At 42.6% G+C, this 15,905-nt stretch overlaps 1 protein-coding gene across 1 annotated transcript; it reads right to left on the reverse strand.

The window, feature by feature from the left end:
* Positions 1 to 1,131: 1,131 nt before the first annotated feature.
* On the reverse strand, positions 1,132 to 7,679 carry LOC311147194 (myosin light chain 3-like; the record flags this gene model as incomplete). Its single annotated transcript, XM_084183831.1, has 6 exons — positions 1,132 to 1,160; positions 1,271 to 1,348; positions 1,572 to 1,745; positions 2,025 to 2,174; positions 4,706 to 4,733; positions 7,578 to 7,679. The coding sequence occupies 6 exons, from the start codon at positions 7,677 to 7,679 to the stop codon at positions 1,132 to 1,134; spliced, it is 561 nt and encodes a 186-aa protein (XP_084039957.1).
* Positions 7,680 to 15,905: the final 8,226 nt, after the last annotated feature.

Genomic DNA, 15,905 nt, shown 5'->3' on the forward strand with positions numbered 1-15,905 from the left:
CTTGATTTTGGACCGTTTATGTTTGAAATTAAGCTCTTATCCATCCTGATAATATATTAATTTGGTCTTATAAGAGTTTTCTGACATATTAATAGTCATTTTTCTTTCAGTACTTGATACATGTCTGCCCTCTTGTGTCTGCAATCAGGAAAATCAAGTGGCATTATTAAGGTGCCATAGGTTGTGTGGTTTGACAAACCAAAGAAGAGAAGAATGAAGACATAAAAAGGAGGCCTTGTTCTGTGTGGACACCGACAAAATTAATCAGCTCTGACATTTGCTAGAACCTTAAGTGGAGTCATTCCTTTCAAGTGAAATTGACTTAAGTGAAGCATGCAAAGATGTCTTGACAGACCAGACAGTGGAAGAACAGAGACTTCACTTCGTGGCCACATGATTCATTAAACATAGTGTCTGCCTGGAATGTGAATGTATGTGATAGAGAGACTACAATGGCTTCTGACTGTGTGTGAATTAAATATATTACATTACAGAATATGGATGTCAAACTGAGTCCACCTCTAAAGACTCCCTTTGTATATTTCTGAAGATTGTTCATAAAGCTTAACTTGATGCAGTAAGAAGAATTGTCATTTTTGATGTAAGAATATGAAGGACCTCCGTATGGAGTTTGCCTGTTCCTTTTCTGTAATTTTTTTTGCAGTTTCTTTTCATTTATCACTGTGAGCTGATTGTTTGGTAAAGTATATTAGTTAGACCCTCTATTGGATGTAGGCTACATGAGGGAGCATTGACCTTAGACCGCAATACAGTATACTGTCACATGGCAAGGAAAATAATCAGTTACGGTAGGTAAAATTCGGAATTAAAGTATTGCAAAATACTGTAATAATGAATCACTCTGTTTAATTACAAGTTTTGATCCACAAATGAACAGTGGGGATGTACAATAACATTTGTTACTTGAGTCAACAAGAAGGGGAACGATAGAAAACAATGAACAGTTAGTTGAAGTTAGTCGGTCCTGTCATGTGATGGAATAGAAATCCAATTGGGCACATAGGGATGAGCACATGAGATGAGCACATGGGATCAGGGACATGTGGTGGACTTTACATAAACATATGAACAATCACCTGTCTTCAACTATCGGGTGTCTCGGCAGCCTTTTTAAGATGCCATGACGTGTTTTACAAAAGCTGTGAGGAAAAACAGACAAGGGAATTACATACAGAAATCTTGATCGATTTAAAAGCTATGTTTTGGAATGTTTAGTCAACTATAGCAAAAAGAGGGTATAATTTCTTACCTTCGTAGTTTACACAGCCGTTGGCGTCCTCCTGGTTTGTCATGAGCTGCTCAACCTCATCCTCCTTCATTTTCTCACCTACAACCAATACTGTTAAATTCCCTTTTCTAATACCATTGAAATTGAGTCTGCCCTAAAACCTTTATAGCCTACTTTAGCCTGGTCCCATAATGTACGTGCTGTAGCCAACTCTTCTAGAGTTGGTTACAGCACATACATTATGGGACCAGGCTAGGTCAAACTATTTTTGTCTGTATTATTGTATGATGTATGTTAAAGATGTCTGAGGCCTTGGACTCACCCAGTGAAGCCAGGACGTGCCTGAGCTCAGCGCCCATGACTGTGCCGTCGCCCAGTTTGTCGAACACCCTCAGACCCTCAACAAAGTCCTCATATGTGCCGCGGTCCTTGGCTTTGCAGATGTGTTGGTGGATTGGCAGGAAGCTGTCGAAGTCCAGCATCTTTGTCGCCATCTCTGTGTATGAAACAACAACATCAAATATCATTGAAACCATCCACACTACTACCAATACAGGGGATAGAAATGTATAACATTGACTTAGATTGAATTAAAATAATACATATTAAATATATGATTACCTCTATTAGATTTCAAATATAAAAAGTAATAATAGCTAAATGTTAAAAGCTTATTGATGAAACATCAAAGAAAGCAAACTGATCAGCAAACTTTTATTTTATTTTAGAAAAATATTTTTTTTTTTACTGATCATAGAATGTTGCATAGACTTACCCTCAGCCTTGGGCTTTCCAAGGACGTACATGATTTCAGCATTGGTGGGGTTCTGCCCCAGTGCCCTGATCACATCGCCACACTGTCCATATGTGATCTTCATCTCATTGAGTGGTGTCCTGTCGAACAGCTGGAAAGCATCCTTGAAATCTGTGGAGAGAGCAACACGAAGGTGTCATTGTGTGTCTAAATTCTATTCAGCTTAGCTTTCTGAGTGCAGTGAGTGTTTGGCAGGGCCCTAAAAGCAGGCAGGTCTCTCTGCATGCAGATCTCATTTTGAGGAGAGGCTGGAAATGCCACAATCTGTGGTATGCTAACAGTGTGCCACCACTTATTGAAATGGTGAGGAAATCAAAGGGTGATTGCCTCCTGCTTTCAATAGATAACTTTTTTCTGTACGTAATATAAGCCATTTAGCAGACACTTTTATCCAAAGCAAATTACAGTCATGTGTGCATACATTTTACATATGGGTGGTCCTGGTAATCAAACCCTATACCCTGGCATTATAAGCACCATGCGGTCCTCTGTAGCTCAACTGGTAGAGCACGGCGCTTGTAACGCCAAGGTAGTGGGTTCGATCCCCGGGACCACCCATACACAAAAATGTATGCACGCATGACTGTAAGTCGCTTTGGATAAAAGCGTCTGCTAAATGGCATATTATTATTATTATTATAACTGAGCTACAAGGACCTACAGTGCCTTGCAAAAGTATTCATCCCCCTTGGCATTTTTCCTATTTTGTTGCATTACAACCCATAATTTAAATTGTTTTTTATTAGAATTTCATGTAATGGACATACACAAAATAGTCCAAATTGGTGAAGTGAAATGAAAAAAATTACTTGTTTCAAAAAATTCTAAAAAATAAATAACGGAAAAGTGGTGCGTGCATATGTATTCACCCCCTTTGCTATGAAGCCCCTAAATAAGATCTGGTGCAACCAATTACCTTCAGAAGTCACATAATTAGTTAAATAAAGTCCACCTGTGTGCAATCTAAGTGTCACATGATCTGTCACATGATCTCAGTATATATACACCTGTTCTGAAAGGCCCCAGAGTCTGCAACACCAATAAGCAAGGGGCACCACCAAGCAAGCGGCACCATGAAGACCAAGGAGCTCTCCAAACAGGTCAGGGACAAAGTTGTGGAGAAGTACAGATCAGGGTTGGGTTATAAAAAAAATATAAGAAACTTTGAACATCCCACGGAGCACCATTTAATCCATTATAAAAACATGGAAAGAATATGGCACCACAACAAACCTGCCAAGAGAGGGCCGCCCACCAAATCTCACGGACCAGGCACGGAGGGCATTAATCAGAGAGGCAACAAAGAGACCAAAGATAACCTTGAAGGAGCTGCAAAGCTCCACAGCGGAGATTGGAGTATCTGTCCATAGGACCACTTAAAGCCGTACACTCCACAGAGCTGGCCTTTACGGAAGAGTGGGCAGAAAAAAGCCATCGCTTAAAGAAAAAAAATAAGCAAACACGTTTGGTGTTCGCCAAAAGGCATGTGGGAGACTCTCCAAACATATGGAAGAAGGTACTCTGGTGAGATGGGACTAAAATTGAGCTTTTTGGCCATCAAGGAAAACGCTATGTCTGGCGCAAACCCAACACCTCTCAACACCCCGAGAACACCATCCCCACAGTGAAGCATGGTGGTGGCAGCATCATGCTGTGGGGATGTTTTTCATCGGCAGGGACTGGGAAACTGGTCAGATTGAAGGAATGATGGATGGCGCTAAATTCAGGGAAATGCTTGAGGGAAACCTCTTTCAGTCTTCCAGAGATTTCAGACTGGGACGGATGTTCACCTTCCAGCAGGACAATGAACCTAAGCATGCTGCTAAAGCAACACTTGAGTGGTTTAAGGGGAAACATTTAAATGTCTTGGAATGGCCTAGTCAAAGCCCAGACCTCAATCCAATTGAGAATCTGTGGTATGACTTAAAGTTTGCTGTACACCAGCGGAACCCATCCAACTTGAAGGAGCTGGAGCAGTTTTGCCTTGAAGAATGGGCAAAAATCCCAGTGGCTAGATGTGCCAAGCTTATAGAGACATACCCCAAGAGACTTGCAGCTGTAATTGCTGCAAAAGGTGTCTCTACAAAGTATTGACTTTGGGGGGGTGAATAGTTATGCATGCTCAAGTTTTCTTGTTTGTTTCAATAAAAAATATTTTTGCATCTTCAAAGTGGTAGGCATGTTGTGTAAATCAAATGATACAAACCCCCAAACAATTTATTTTAATTCCAGGTTGTGAGGCAACAAAATAGGAAAAATGCCAAAGGGGGTGAATACTTTTGCAAGCCACTGTATTTCTTGCACTTTCATGTACATCTGACCACTTAAAAACAATACTGTCGATGGATAAATGTTATCATTGTTGTCATCGGTCACACAACATTGTAAATTGATGTAAGTTGATATTGTTGCACTCAGAACACTTCCACAAACCATCAATTGAATTTGCTAATGACTAGAGAACAAACTCTCAGCCTATCAAATGCCAACAGTCTCCAATTAGTCATCTCAACTGTATAAGGCACTTCTTGGTATTCTCATGTTCGAAAATACTAAAATACTAAAATGCAACCCCAAAACAACCTCTGTTATAATAAGTGTACCATTCCAAGTCACAACTGTAACTACAATCTCAATCTTACCCTCAATCTGCTCAGGAGTGAATTCAAGCTGAAAGGAAAAACAAAATAAACAATTTGGTTCAGGACGTGGACATAAAGTAGTGACTTAAAATGGCCAACAACATAGTTAACTGCATGTTGTGAGCAACAGTGAAAATGACTTTATAAAACTGAAGTCAAATACATAAGGCATGACTCTTTGGCCTTGATGGTAGTAGTATCCCACCCACACACCCTATTATGCTGCCCACACTATCAGGTGTCCAAACACTATAGAGATTCATCAGGCTCCAGTTACACTCTACTTATTCCAGGCATCTAAAGCCAGGGCTTGGTTAGTGTCGATTGATGGCTGACCAATCAGGCACATCCTTCTCACACATGCCTCCTGCTGACTGGCACATGTATTTGACCGACTGCTTTTACTGTCTACGTTTGACACCGTCTCTGTTGTCCTAACACAAGATGATGTGTAGGATGGAGGTTACACGTGTCATGTAAATTATTAAATGACACTTCACCAGCACAGAGAAGAAGTGCAGTATTAATAGGGTCAGCATTTTACTGCTGATGAAGGAGGTCAGGGTTAAGTCACTTAAGTTACTCTGTACAAACCTTAATGTAAAGTGAACGGGAAATGGTGGAGAATAGGAGGAGAAGGACATGAAAATGTAATTGTGCTTCACCAACCTTTCAGGTTATCTGAAAAACGTCAAAGGTCTAACCTAAAATTGTATTAAAATCCTATTTATATTCATTTGAAATCCTTCATGTAATGAGGATAGGAAAGGAACGTTCCTCTTACACATGTTCACAATCGTAACCTCTCTTGACGGTTTTCCTATTGTGTATGTTGGATTTGTGCAACAATATTTTCAAACCCCTAACTTTAGCATGTTTTAAAATACATGGCCTTGGTTAGAAATATATGTATTTATCTTTGCACTTTTTTCTTATTTTTATGCACAAATAAGGCATTCCTATTTGGGTGGTCTGCTATGCATGGCTATAATTAAAATCACATTGTGTGGCTTTAACCTCACTACATTATACAGCTGTTCCCTCAACCATGAAAAACATGTACCTATATAGAAGAGGCAGAGTCAGCAAGACCCAAACTTTGTCTTGTATAAGCCAATATTCTACCAACTTTAAACTCCATCAAGTTCAAGCTACTGTTGCTTATGTACAAAATAATGTGACTTGTAATGGTAAATAATAGTATGAAGATACTCTGTAAAGGTCTTGAAATGCATGTAGATATTTGCATGTCATGTTAATGATCATTGTTGCTCTTAAATCCGTCATGCTACTGGTATTATCTTATCTTTAAAGGACCAGTGCATTCAAAAATGTGATTTTATATATATTTCCACAATATGAGGTTGGAATAATACTGTGAAATTGTGATAATGGAGGAAACACCGTACAGCTTGGAGTGCAATGGGACAAGGACATCCCAGCCGGCTAAACCCTCCCCTAATCCGGCCGACGCTGGGCCGATTGTGCACCGCCTCATGGGTCTCCCGGTCACGGCCGGCTGCGGCACAGCCCGGGATTGAACCTGGATCTGTAGTGACGCCTCTAGCGCTGCGATGCAGTGCCTTCAACTACTGCGCCACTCGGGAGGCCGGTGACAGATCTTCATGCGAATATTCCAAAATATGTGCCTTTTCCCTCCAGTGGTGTGTTTCCACCAAACTGACTTGTTGCGGATAAAAGTCAGTGAGTGATGATGTAATGCAAACAATATTATTTTTTGCTTACGTTTTCATGTACCGAATACAAATCTAAAGTTCAATGTGTTTCCATCACATGTTCAACTCCACCGATAGTTTTGTCACAAAAAAAAGAAAGAATTTGCCTGCTCTGGTCTTTGCACATGCGCTTTAGCCAACAGTTCACAGATATAGGCTGAGCGAGTAGGGTGGTCTACATGATAAGGTTATTATGGATAAGAACGAGAATATGTTTATTTGTCAAACGGCAGTCAAGCATCAATCATCATGTCACCAGAATAATACCCTCGCTATTTGTTGAAAAGGAGCATCAAGCTCATTACCATGCACTTTCACCACCCTGTGAAGTTCATCTTAATTTATTTAATCTGTAGCCTAAAAAACTGCATGGTTTCCCGAATCATAGTAGGAGGAAAATCATTGCGTGACTCCAAGTTTACTTCAATATGAACAAATTATCTGTCTGCATTTACAGAATTGTACCGAAACTATCTGTTTCCATCACAGCTGTTGTGACTTGCTTTTATATATGGTATGACTTTATTCGCATACAAACTGTGGATGGAAACGTGGTTAGTAAGGTACTTAATTGCTACCCAGAAATTATTTGATATTGACTTAAAAACGGCTGCATTGGACCTTTAATCAAACCATGTCCAAACTGCTGAACTGTAGGACTCCTATTTGCATGCACTGCACTGTTCACGTCACATGGTGTCTCTAATGTTCTTGAAAAAGACAGATGACTATCAATGGAAGACCAAACTGTTATTTCCATCTCCTTGAAAGGTCAGTTTTTCCCTCAACTAGATAGATGGCTTGATGTTGAGATAAAGAGTATTACATTTTTCTTATCAATTTGATGAGCACAAAAATAATGGAACCTCACCCATATGATAGAAAAATGATGTGCCGTATGATAGCCCAGTTACGATTTTAGCATCTAATAAATACATGATTAACACACCTTCTTAATCTTGAATAAATCCCTAATAAACAAATCATTCGAAGACAACAAATAATTAAAAAAAACATTGTCATATTGATGTTTCCCCCATCCAACACCCACATCCAACACCCACATCCAAAGCTCATCATATTTTCCCTATTTCCTTCTTCCTGCAAACCAAAGTGAAAATATTAGTTTTCTGTACCACGACTTCTGTGGGGTTAAACTCCGGGATCTTGACTGGCTCAGGCTCTGGGGCCTTGGGTTTGGGTACTTCTTTGGGCTCTTCCTTCTTCTTGGGCGCCATTGTGAGGACCGAGATGCACGACTACACACAGGGGACACAGGAGGAATGACACTGCAGAGGGTAACACACTCTGGGTAGAGATGTTCTGGAGTGGCTGGGGCCCTTTATTCTCTCTGTCCAGGTGTCATCCTTACCCCCTCCCTGACTACAATGCTGCCAACAATAGTGGGACTACTATAAAAGGCAATGCTTTGTGCTTCTATTTAAAACAGACAACAGGCTGTGGATGCACATCATCAAGAAGCCTACTAGGAAACCAATTTGGATAGAATTCCCCTGCCTGGATCCTCATCGTTGAATCCAGCTATTCTATTTAGTCCATTAATGTGTTCCGGTCTGTTTAAAAGACAATCACAGTGAATCTGAAGCACTTTGATCTACCAGTTAATTGAGCTAAAGGTGTTCACTGAGGGCAGGTGATCATCTGAGAAACAGACGGTGAATGTGACGCAAATTATCCTGCCATAATAATATTGATAATACCCTGCAAATACTCTACTCTCAGATTGAATATTGTCTAATGACTGAGTATTGTCTGCCACTGATAGGACAGGACCGGAGGACGTGTGTGTGGGCAAGCATGGTGGGTCTGTGAGATAATGATATATTTATGGGACAGATGTTCCTGTCTGCAGGGATTTACATAGCATTAGTGACAGTGGGGAGAGATGGCATATTAATTTATCTTGGGCTGGACTTTGCAGATGGCAGCTTATGGACCTGCTAGAATAAAAAATGTCTTGCTTGATCCATGATAAGACACTGTTGTCGCCATAACCTAAGTGGTTTACCGATAGTGATCATCTCTCTCTGAACAGCTTGAAAAAGAAATCCACAGCATCATGTATTTTCCCTATACTGTAGTTCACATGCATGATCAGGGACGGCTTGTTCAATAGGGCGATATGGGCGACGCACTGCCAAACGGGAAAAGGAAGGGATTTTTTTTCTAATCAATTATAAAAAAAAATAAAAAAAAATATATATATATATTTTTTTTTAATAAATTTATAAAAAATTATATCACGGCAACAGCAGTTATCAGTGTTCACGTCTGATCTGACAGCCACTAAATGTCAAATCAGGCTAAAGTCGTGCTTCAAATGGCCCCGCCCGTTTTTTGGGCGATTTCAGTCAGGTTGAAAATCGCCCAGAAGTCTCTCATAGCCTGTCATGTAAAATCTATTTTTTTCACATTTCAAAGCTTTCAATACATTCTCTATGGGTGTCTGTGGGCTTGCACTTACGCGCTTTCGTCATACATAACGTAACCACGAATGAACGTAACTAAGAAAAGACCAGGTAGCAGCCTCAATCAATTCACTACTACTATCAAAATGGCTAGGCTTCAGTCCAACTCGATTGTGTCTTTGAAACAATTAGGACCTCCCAGACCAAATGTAATAATTCAACAGGTTTCTACTAAAGGCGGAAAGTCCTACACCCGAGGATTTTCCAAAAATTGGTACGAACGAAAAAAGACATTGCCACTCACTCAACTGGATGACGAGGGATACAGGCTAGCTGTCCGCCGCCACAACGATGAGGTTAGTGTTGATAATCACAAGTTTACTGGATGTGGATATGGTGTAATAAAGGCAGTTTATTCAGAGGTAAATATATCTGGAATCGCGTTCACGGACCCGTTCGTCAAACTCTTAGGGAGCTATAAATTAAGCCCCATTACTTACCATATCAGATAAGAGAAATTGCTGCAGCTACATATATTTTACATCCTGGGCCTACATAGTTCACTATTTGCATCACTTACCAAAATATTACATGTGGTCATATATGCTTGGAAAGTGGAGATGCCATAGAACGTCAAAAAAGTAAACATTGCTGGAGACACATTGTCGTTTTGGAGAAGACATCGCGTTTGCTAGCGAAGAGATTTGTTGTGGCAAATGAACTTGGCCTGGGAATTGCCAGGAACCTCACGATAAGATATATGCATCAGCATTGCGAGTCTCATGATTCTATACGTATTGCGATTCGATACTGTGATTTTATTGCGCACCATATGTCTGTTGCAGAGGGATCAGAAAGCCATGAGAACGAGTTTTGATCAGTCATGGAAATAAAAGTGCTGAAAACTAATTGGCTCCCAATGTGAAAAGATTGAGAACAAGCTATGAAGGAACAATAATGGTGTTTTGGTGCAGGTACAGCCAACTAGCGCTAAAATATTGCGATATTGTCAATACAGTATATCGTAAAGTATCACTATGTAACTCGATTTCTTTCACCCCAATCCCTCAAATTAACGGTAAATAACTGAATTGTTTGCCCCACATTTAGCTAAGATGATTAGCTAGCCAGCTAAAATGTTTTATTTAGTTAGCAGTCGCATCTACAATAGTTTACTGTCAATAACATGTCTCCAAAAATGACGTGGTGTCTCCAATTGTGTTGACATTTTACAATTGCAATGCGCATCCATGAGTATCCACTTTCTGTAGCTCAGCTGGTAGAGCATGGTGCTTGTAACGCCAAGGTAGTGGGTTCGATCCCCGGGACCACCCATACACAAAAATGTATGCACGCATGACTGTAAGTCGCTTTGGATAAAAGCGTCTGCTAAATGGCATATTATTATTATTATTATTATTATCTGAAGAGAGCCCCGAAACATTGTGTGCAGACATTTTATGCAATAAATGAAGTAGGTTCAATCTAGTAGTTCTGATCTTCTGATTGGTCCTGATGAGTTGGGCGAGGTCACCTCCAGGCTACTGTCACTGTTGCATTGGCTCTGAGTCGGGTTCTCTGTCTTCAAATGTTCAGCCTAAGAGAGGGGATTTTTGTGTGTGTGTGTGTGTGTGTGTTTAACAGTGATGATGTGTGTGTGTGTGTGTGTGTTTAACAGTGATGATGTGTGTGTGTGTGTGTGTGTGTGTTTGTGTGTGTGTGTGTCCTCAGAGCAAGAACTCGTGAGTTGGAAGAACTGAGAGGCCTATGGCGTGGGTGTTGTCCTTGGCCACCTGCTGACAAGGCTGACAAGATAGGACCCTTTTGTCCATTGTTATTGGATAGGAACAGAACTTATAACCAGCTCCTGACCTAAATAGATCTTAGCACAACATTTTACTCAACATATCATATTCCATATTCACTATAACAAATATATTTACTACGACATTAGCAAGAACCGCCACATCCTCAGCCGGCTAATCCAGTGTGTGAAGTTTTGCGGAGTGTTTGAGTTAGCTTTGCGAGGCAAAGATGAAACTGAGGGCTCCACCAACCCTGGTAAGCCAACACTTTTGAGATCAGTCAATAAATGCTTCTGGTATTGACTTATATGCTGCCCCTGTCTTCATGTTGTTGCTGGACATATCTTTTTTTTAAATGTGTGTAGGTCACCTAAATCATCAGAAAAATTGCCCCTCCTGAGAATTTTTTCAGGAGCCGCCACTGTGCATGATCAATCAGATGGAACTATTGGTTTGTTCCACACTGACTGCTCAGCTTGCCTAACACAAAGAGACAAGGAATAACTACACTGAACAATATAAACGCAACATGCAACAATTTCAAAGATTTTACTGAGTTACAGTTCATATAAGGAAAGAAGTAAATTGAAATTAATTCATTAGACCCTAATCTATGGATTTCACATGACTGGGGAATACATTTACATTACATTTACATTTTAGTCATTTAGCAGACGCTCTTATCCAGAGCGACTTACAGTTAGTGATATGCATCTGTTGGTCACAGATACTGTGCCTTGAAAAATAAGGTAGGGGCGTGGATTAGAATACCAGTCAGTATCCGGTCTGCAGCGCGACACATCTTCTTCGCATAGAGTTGATCAGGCTGTTGGCCTGTGGAATGTTGTCAAACTCCTCTTCAATGGCTGTGGGAAGTTACTGGATATTGGCAGGAACTGGAACACGCTGTCGTGTGTTTTCTATACCTGTTCAGACCTCTCCCTGTAGGCTTTACAGATCCTCCCCACCCCTTGGCTGCAACCCTTCTAATTTAGTGTACCCTGCGTCAAAACCCATGTGGAATTCCAGGTCTCGGGCAGCGTTTGGAAATGCCGATCTACAGTCAAGAACGGCGAGTTCATCTTAGCCTATGCTGCCCCTCAGTCCCTTGACTTTTTGGCCCTGACGGAGACATGGGTCACCCCAGAGAACACTGCTACTCCAGCTGTGCTTTCTTCAGCTGACTATGTATTCTTTCATAGTCCGAGACCATCTGGTTGTCGCGGTGGTGGCACAGGTCTACTCATTTCTCCTAAGTGGAGAGTTTCTCTTTTCTCCCTCTTTCACCTGTCCATCTCCTCATTTGAATTCAATGCTGTCACTGTCACTTGTGCACTCAAGCTTAACATTATTGTCATCTATCGCCAACCAGGTGCCCTTGGAGAGTTCCTCAATGAGCATGACACCTTGATAAGCTCATTTTCTGACGATGGCTCACCGCTCTTCGTACTTGGTGACTTCAACCTCCCGATGTCTGCCTTCGATTCATTTCTTTCAAACTCTCTTTTCCCTCCTTGCCTCTTTTGACCTCACCCTTTCCCAATCCCCTCCAACTCACAAGACAGGGAATACCCTTGACCTCATCTTTACTAGAGGCTGCTCACCTACTAATCTCACTGCAACCCCCCTCCAGGTCTCTGCAACCCCCCCCTCAGTTTGTCTCTGTGAATGGTCTGTCCTCCGACAAATCAACTGTACATTTCGGTGTTCCTCAAGGTTCCGTTTTAGGACCACTATTGTTTTCACTATATATTTTACCTCTTGGGGATGTTATTCGAAAACATAATGTTAACTTTCACTGCTATGCGGATGACACACAGCTGTACATTTCAATGAAACATGGTGAAGCCCCAAAATTGCCCTCGCTAGAAGCCTGTGTTTCAGACATAAGGAAGTGGATGGCTGAAAACTTTTTACTTTTAAACTCGGACAAAACAGAGATGCTTGTTCTAGGTCCCAAGAAACAAAGAGATCTTCTGTTAAATCTGACAATTCATCTTGATGGTTGTAAAGTCGTCTCAAATAAAACTGTGAAGGACCTCGGCGTTACTCTTGACCCTGATCTCTCTTTTGACGAACATATCAAGACTGTTTCAAGGACAGCTTTTTTCCATCTATGTAACATTGCAAAAATCAGAAATTTTCTGTCCAAAAATGATGCAGAAAAATTAATCCATGCATTTGTTACTTCTAGGTTAGACTACTGCAATGCTCTATTTTCCGGCTACCCGGATAAAGCACTAAATAAACTTCAGTTAGTGCTAAATACGGCTGCTAGAATCCTGACTAGAACCAAGAAATTTGATCATATTACTCCAGTGCTAGCTTCCCTACACTGGCTTCCTGTTAAGGCAAGGGCTGATTTCAAGGTTTTACTGTTAACCTATAAAGCGTTACATGGGCTTGCTCCTACCTATCTTTCCGAGTTGGTCCTGCCGTACATACCAATACGTACACTACGGTCACAAGACGCAGGCCTCCTAATTGTCCCTAGAATTTCTAAGCAAACAGCGGGAGGCAGGGCTTTCTCCTATAGATCTCCATTTTTATGGAACAGTCTGCCTACCCATGTGAGAGACGCAGACTCGGTCTCAACCTTTAAGTCTTTACTGAAGACTTATCTCTTCAGTAGGTCATATGATTGAGTGTAGTCTGGCCCAGGAGTGTGAAGGTGAACGGAAAGGCTCTGGAGCAACGAACAGCCCTTGCTGTCTCTGCCGGGCCGGTTCCCCTCTCCACTGGGGTTCTCTGCCTCTAACCCTGTTGCAGGGGCTGAGTCACTGGCTTGCTGGTGCTCTTTCATTCCGTCCCTGGGAGGGGTGCGTCACTTGAGTGGGTTGAGTTACTGACGTGATCTTCCTGTCTGGGTTGGCGCCCCCCCTTGGTTTGTGCTGTGGTGGAGACCTCTGTGGGCTATACTCGGCCTTGTCTCAGGATTGTAAGTTGGTGGTTGAGGATATCCCTCTAGTGGTGCGGGGGCTGTGCTTTGGCAGAGTGGGTGGGGTTATATCCTTCCTGTTTGGCCCTGTCCGGGGGTTTCTTCGGATGGGGCCACAGTGTCTCCGGACCGCTCCTGTCTCAGCCTCCAGTATTTATGCTGCAGTAGTTTATGTGTCGGGGGGCTGGGGTTAGTTGGTTATACCTGGAGTACTTCTCCTGTCTTATCCAGTGTCCTGTGTGAATTTAAGTATGCTCTCTCTAATTCTCTCGTTCTCTCTTTCTCTCTGAGAACCTGAGCCCTAGGACCATACGTCAGGACTACCGGGCATGATGACACCTTGCTGTCCCCAGTCCGCCTGGCCTTGCTGCTATTCCAGTTTCAACTGTTCTGCCTGCGGTTACGAAACCCTTACCTGTCCCAGACCTGCTGTTTTCAACTCTTAATGATCGGCTATGAAAAGCCAACTGAGAGACCTGAGCCCTAGGACCATACGTCGGGACTACCGGCCGTGGTGACTCCTTGCTGTCCCCAGTCCGCCTGGCCTTGCTGCTATTCCAGTTTCAACTGTTCTGCCTGCGGTTATGGAACCCCTACCTGTCCCAGACCTGCTGTTTTCAACTCTTAATGATCGGCTATGAAAAGCCAACTGAGATTTATTCCTGATTATTATTTGACCATGCTTGTCACTTATGAACATTTTTGAACATCTTGGCATGGTTCTGTTATAATCTTCACCCGGCACAGCCAGAAGAGGACTGGCCACCCCTCATAGCCTGGTTCCTCTCTAGGTTTCTTCCTAGGTTTTCGCCTTTCTAGGGAGTTTTTCCTAGCCACCGTGCTTCTACACCTGCATTACTAGCTGTTTGGGGTTTTAGGCTGGGTTTCTGTACAGCACTTCGAGATATTAGCTGATGTAAGAAGGGCTATATAAAATAAAATTGATTGATTGATTGATACTTTGTTTCCTTTTCTGTCTCCCTTTCCTCCAACCCTAACCACTCAGCCCCTACCCAGACGGTCATGCGTCGTAGCACCTTCACTCTCCCACTACTCTCTCCTTTTCTATCCTATCATCTCTCCCTTTTGCTAAATCCTTCTTCCTCCTGTCTCCTGATTCTGCCTCTTTGACCCTAATCTCGTCCCTTTCCGCATCCTATGACTCGCACTGTCCCCTTTCCTCCCGGCCGGGTCGGCCCTCCCCTCCTGCTCCGTGGCTGAGTGACTCATTGCGAGCTTACAGAACAGGGTTGTGGGCAGCTGAGTGAAAATGGAGGAAAACTAAACTTCCGTAGGACCTATCCTTCTTTCACTCCTCCTCTCTACCTTCTCTTCCTCTGTATATGTTGCTAAGGCCACTTTCTACCACTCTAAATGTCAAGCTTCTGCCTCTAACCCTAGGAAACTCTTTTCCACCTTCTCCTCCCTCCTTAATCCTTCACCCCCTCCCTCCTCCCTCTCTGCGGATTACTTTGTCAATCACTTTGAAAAAAGGTGGAAAAGCGACATCCGCTACTCATTCACTCAGCCTATTGAGTCCACTGGTCTCATTTACACAGAACTACCCTATGCCTTGACCTCTTTCTCCCCTCTCTCTCCAGATGACATCCTGTGACTAAAGAGTTCTGGCCGCCCGACAACCTGCCCGCTCGACCCCATCCCCTCCTCCCTTCTCCAGACTATCTCTGGAGACCTTCTTCCATTCCTCACTTCTCTCATCAACTCATCCCTGACCACTGGCTACATCCCCTCTGTCTTCAAAATGGCCCGAGTTGCTCCCCTCCTCAATAAACCAACAATCGACTCATCTGACGTAAAAAATAAAAAACTATAGACCTGTATCCCTTCTTTCTTTTCTTTCCAAACCCTTGAGCGTGCTGTCTCTGATCAACTTTCTCGTTATCTCCCTCTGAACAATCTTCTTGACCCTAACCAGTCAGGCTTCAAGATGGATCACTCAACCGAGACTGCTCTTCTCTGTGTCACGGAGGCTCTCTGCACTGCCAAAGCTGACTCTCTCACCTCTGTTCTCATCCTCCTACATCTACCTATCCAACACCGTGAACCATCAGATCCTCCTCTCCACCCTCTCAGGGCTGGGCGTCTCAGGCGCTGCACACTCTTGGATTGCATTCTACCTGGCAGGCCGCTCCTACCAGGTGACGTGGAGAGGATCTGTGTCTGCACCACGTACTCTCACTACTGGTGTCCCCCAGGGAACGGTTCTAGGCCCTCTCCTCTTTTCTCTATATACCAAGTCACTCGGTTCTGTCATATCCTCACATGGTCTCT

This window comes from Coregonus lavaretus (genome assembly GCF_964263955.1).
Source record: "Coregonus lavaretus genome assembly, chromosome: 19".
In the NCBI taxonomy this organism is placed as follows: domain Eukaryota; kingdom Metazoa; phylum Chordata; class Actinopteri; order Salmoniformes; family Salmonidae; genus Coregonus; species Coregonus lavaretus.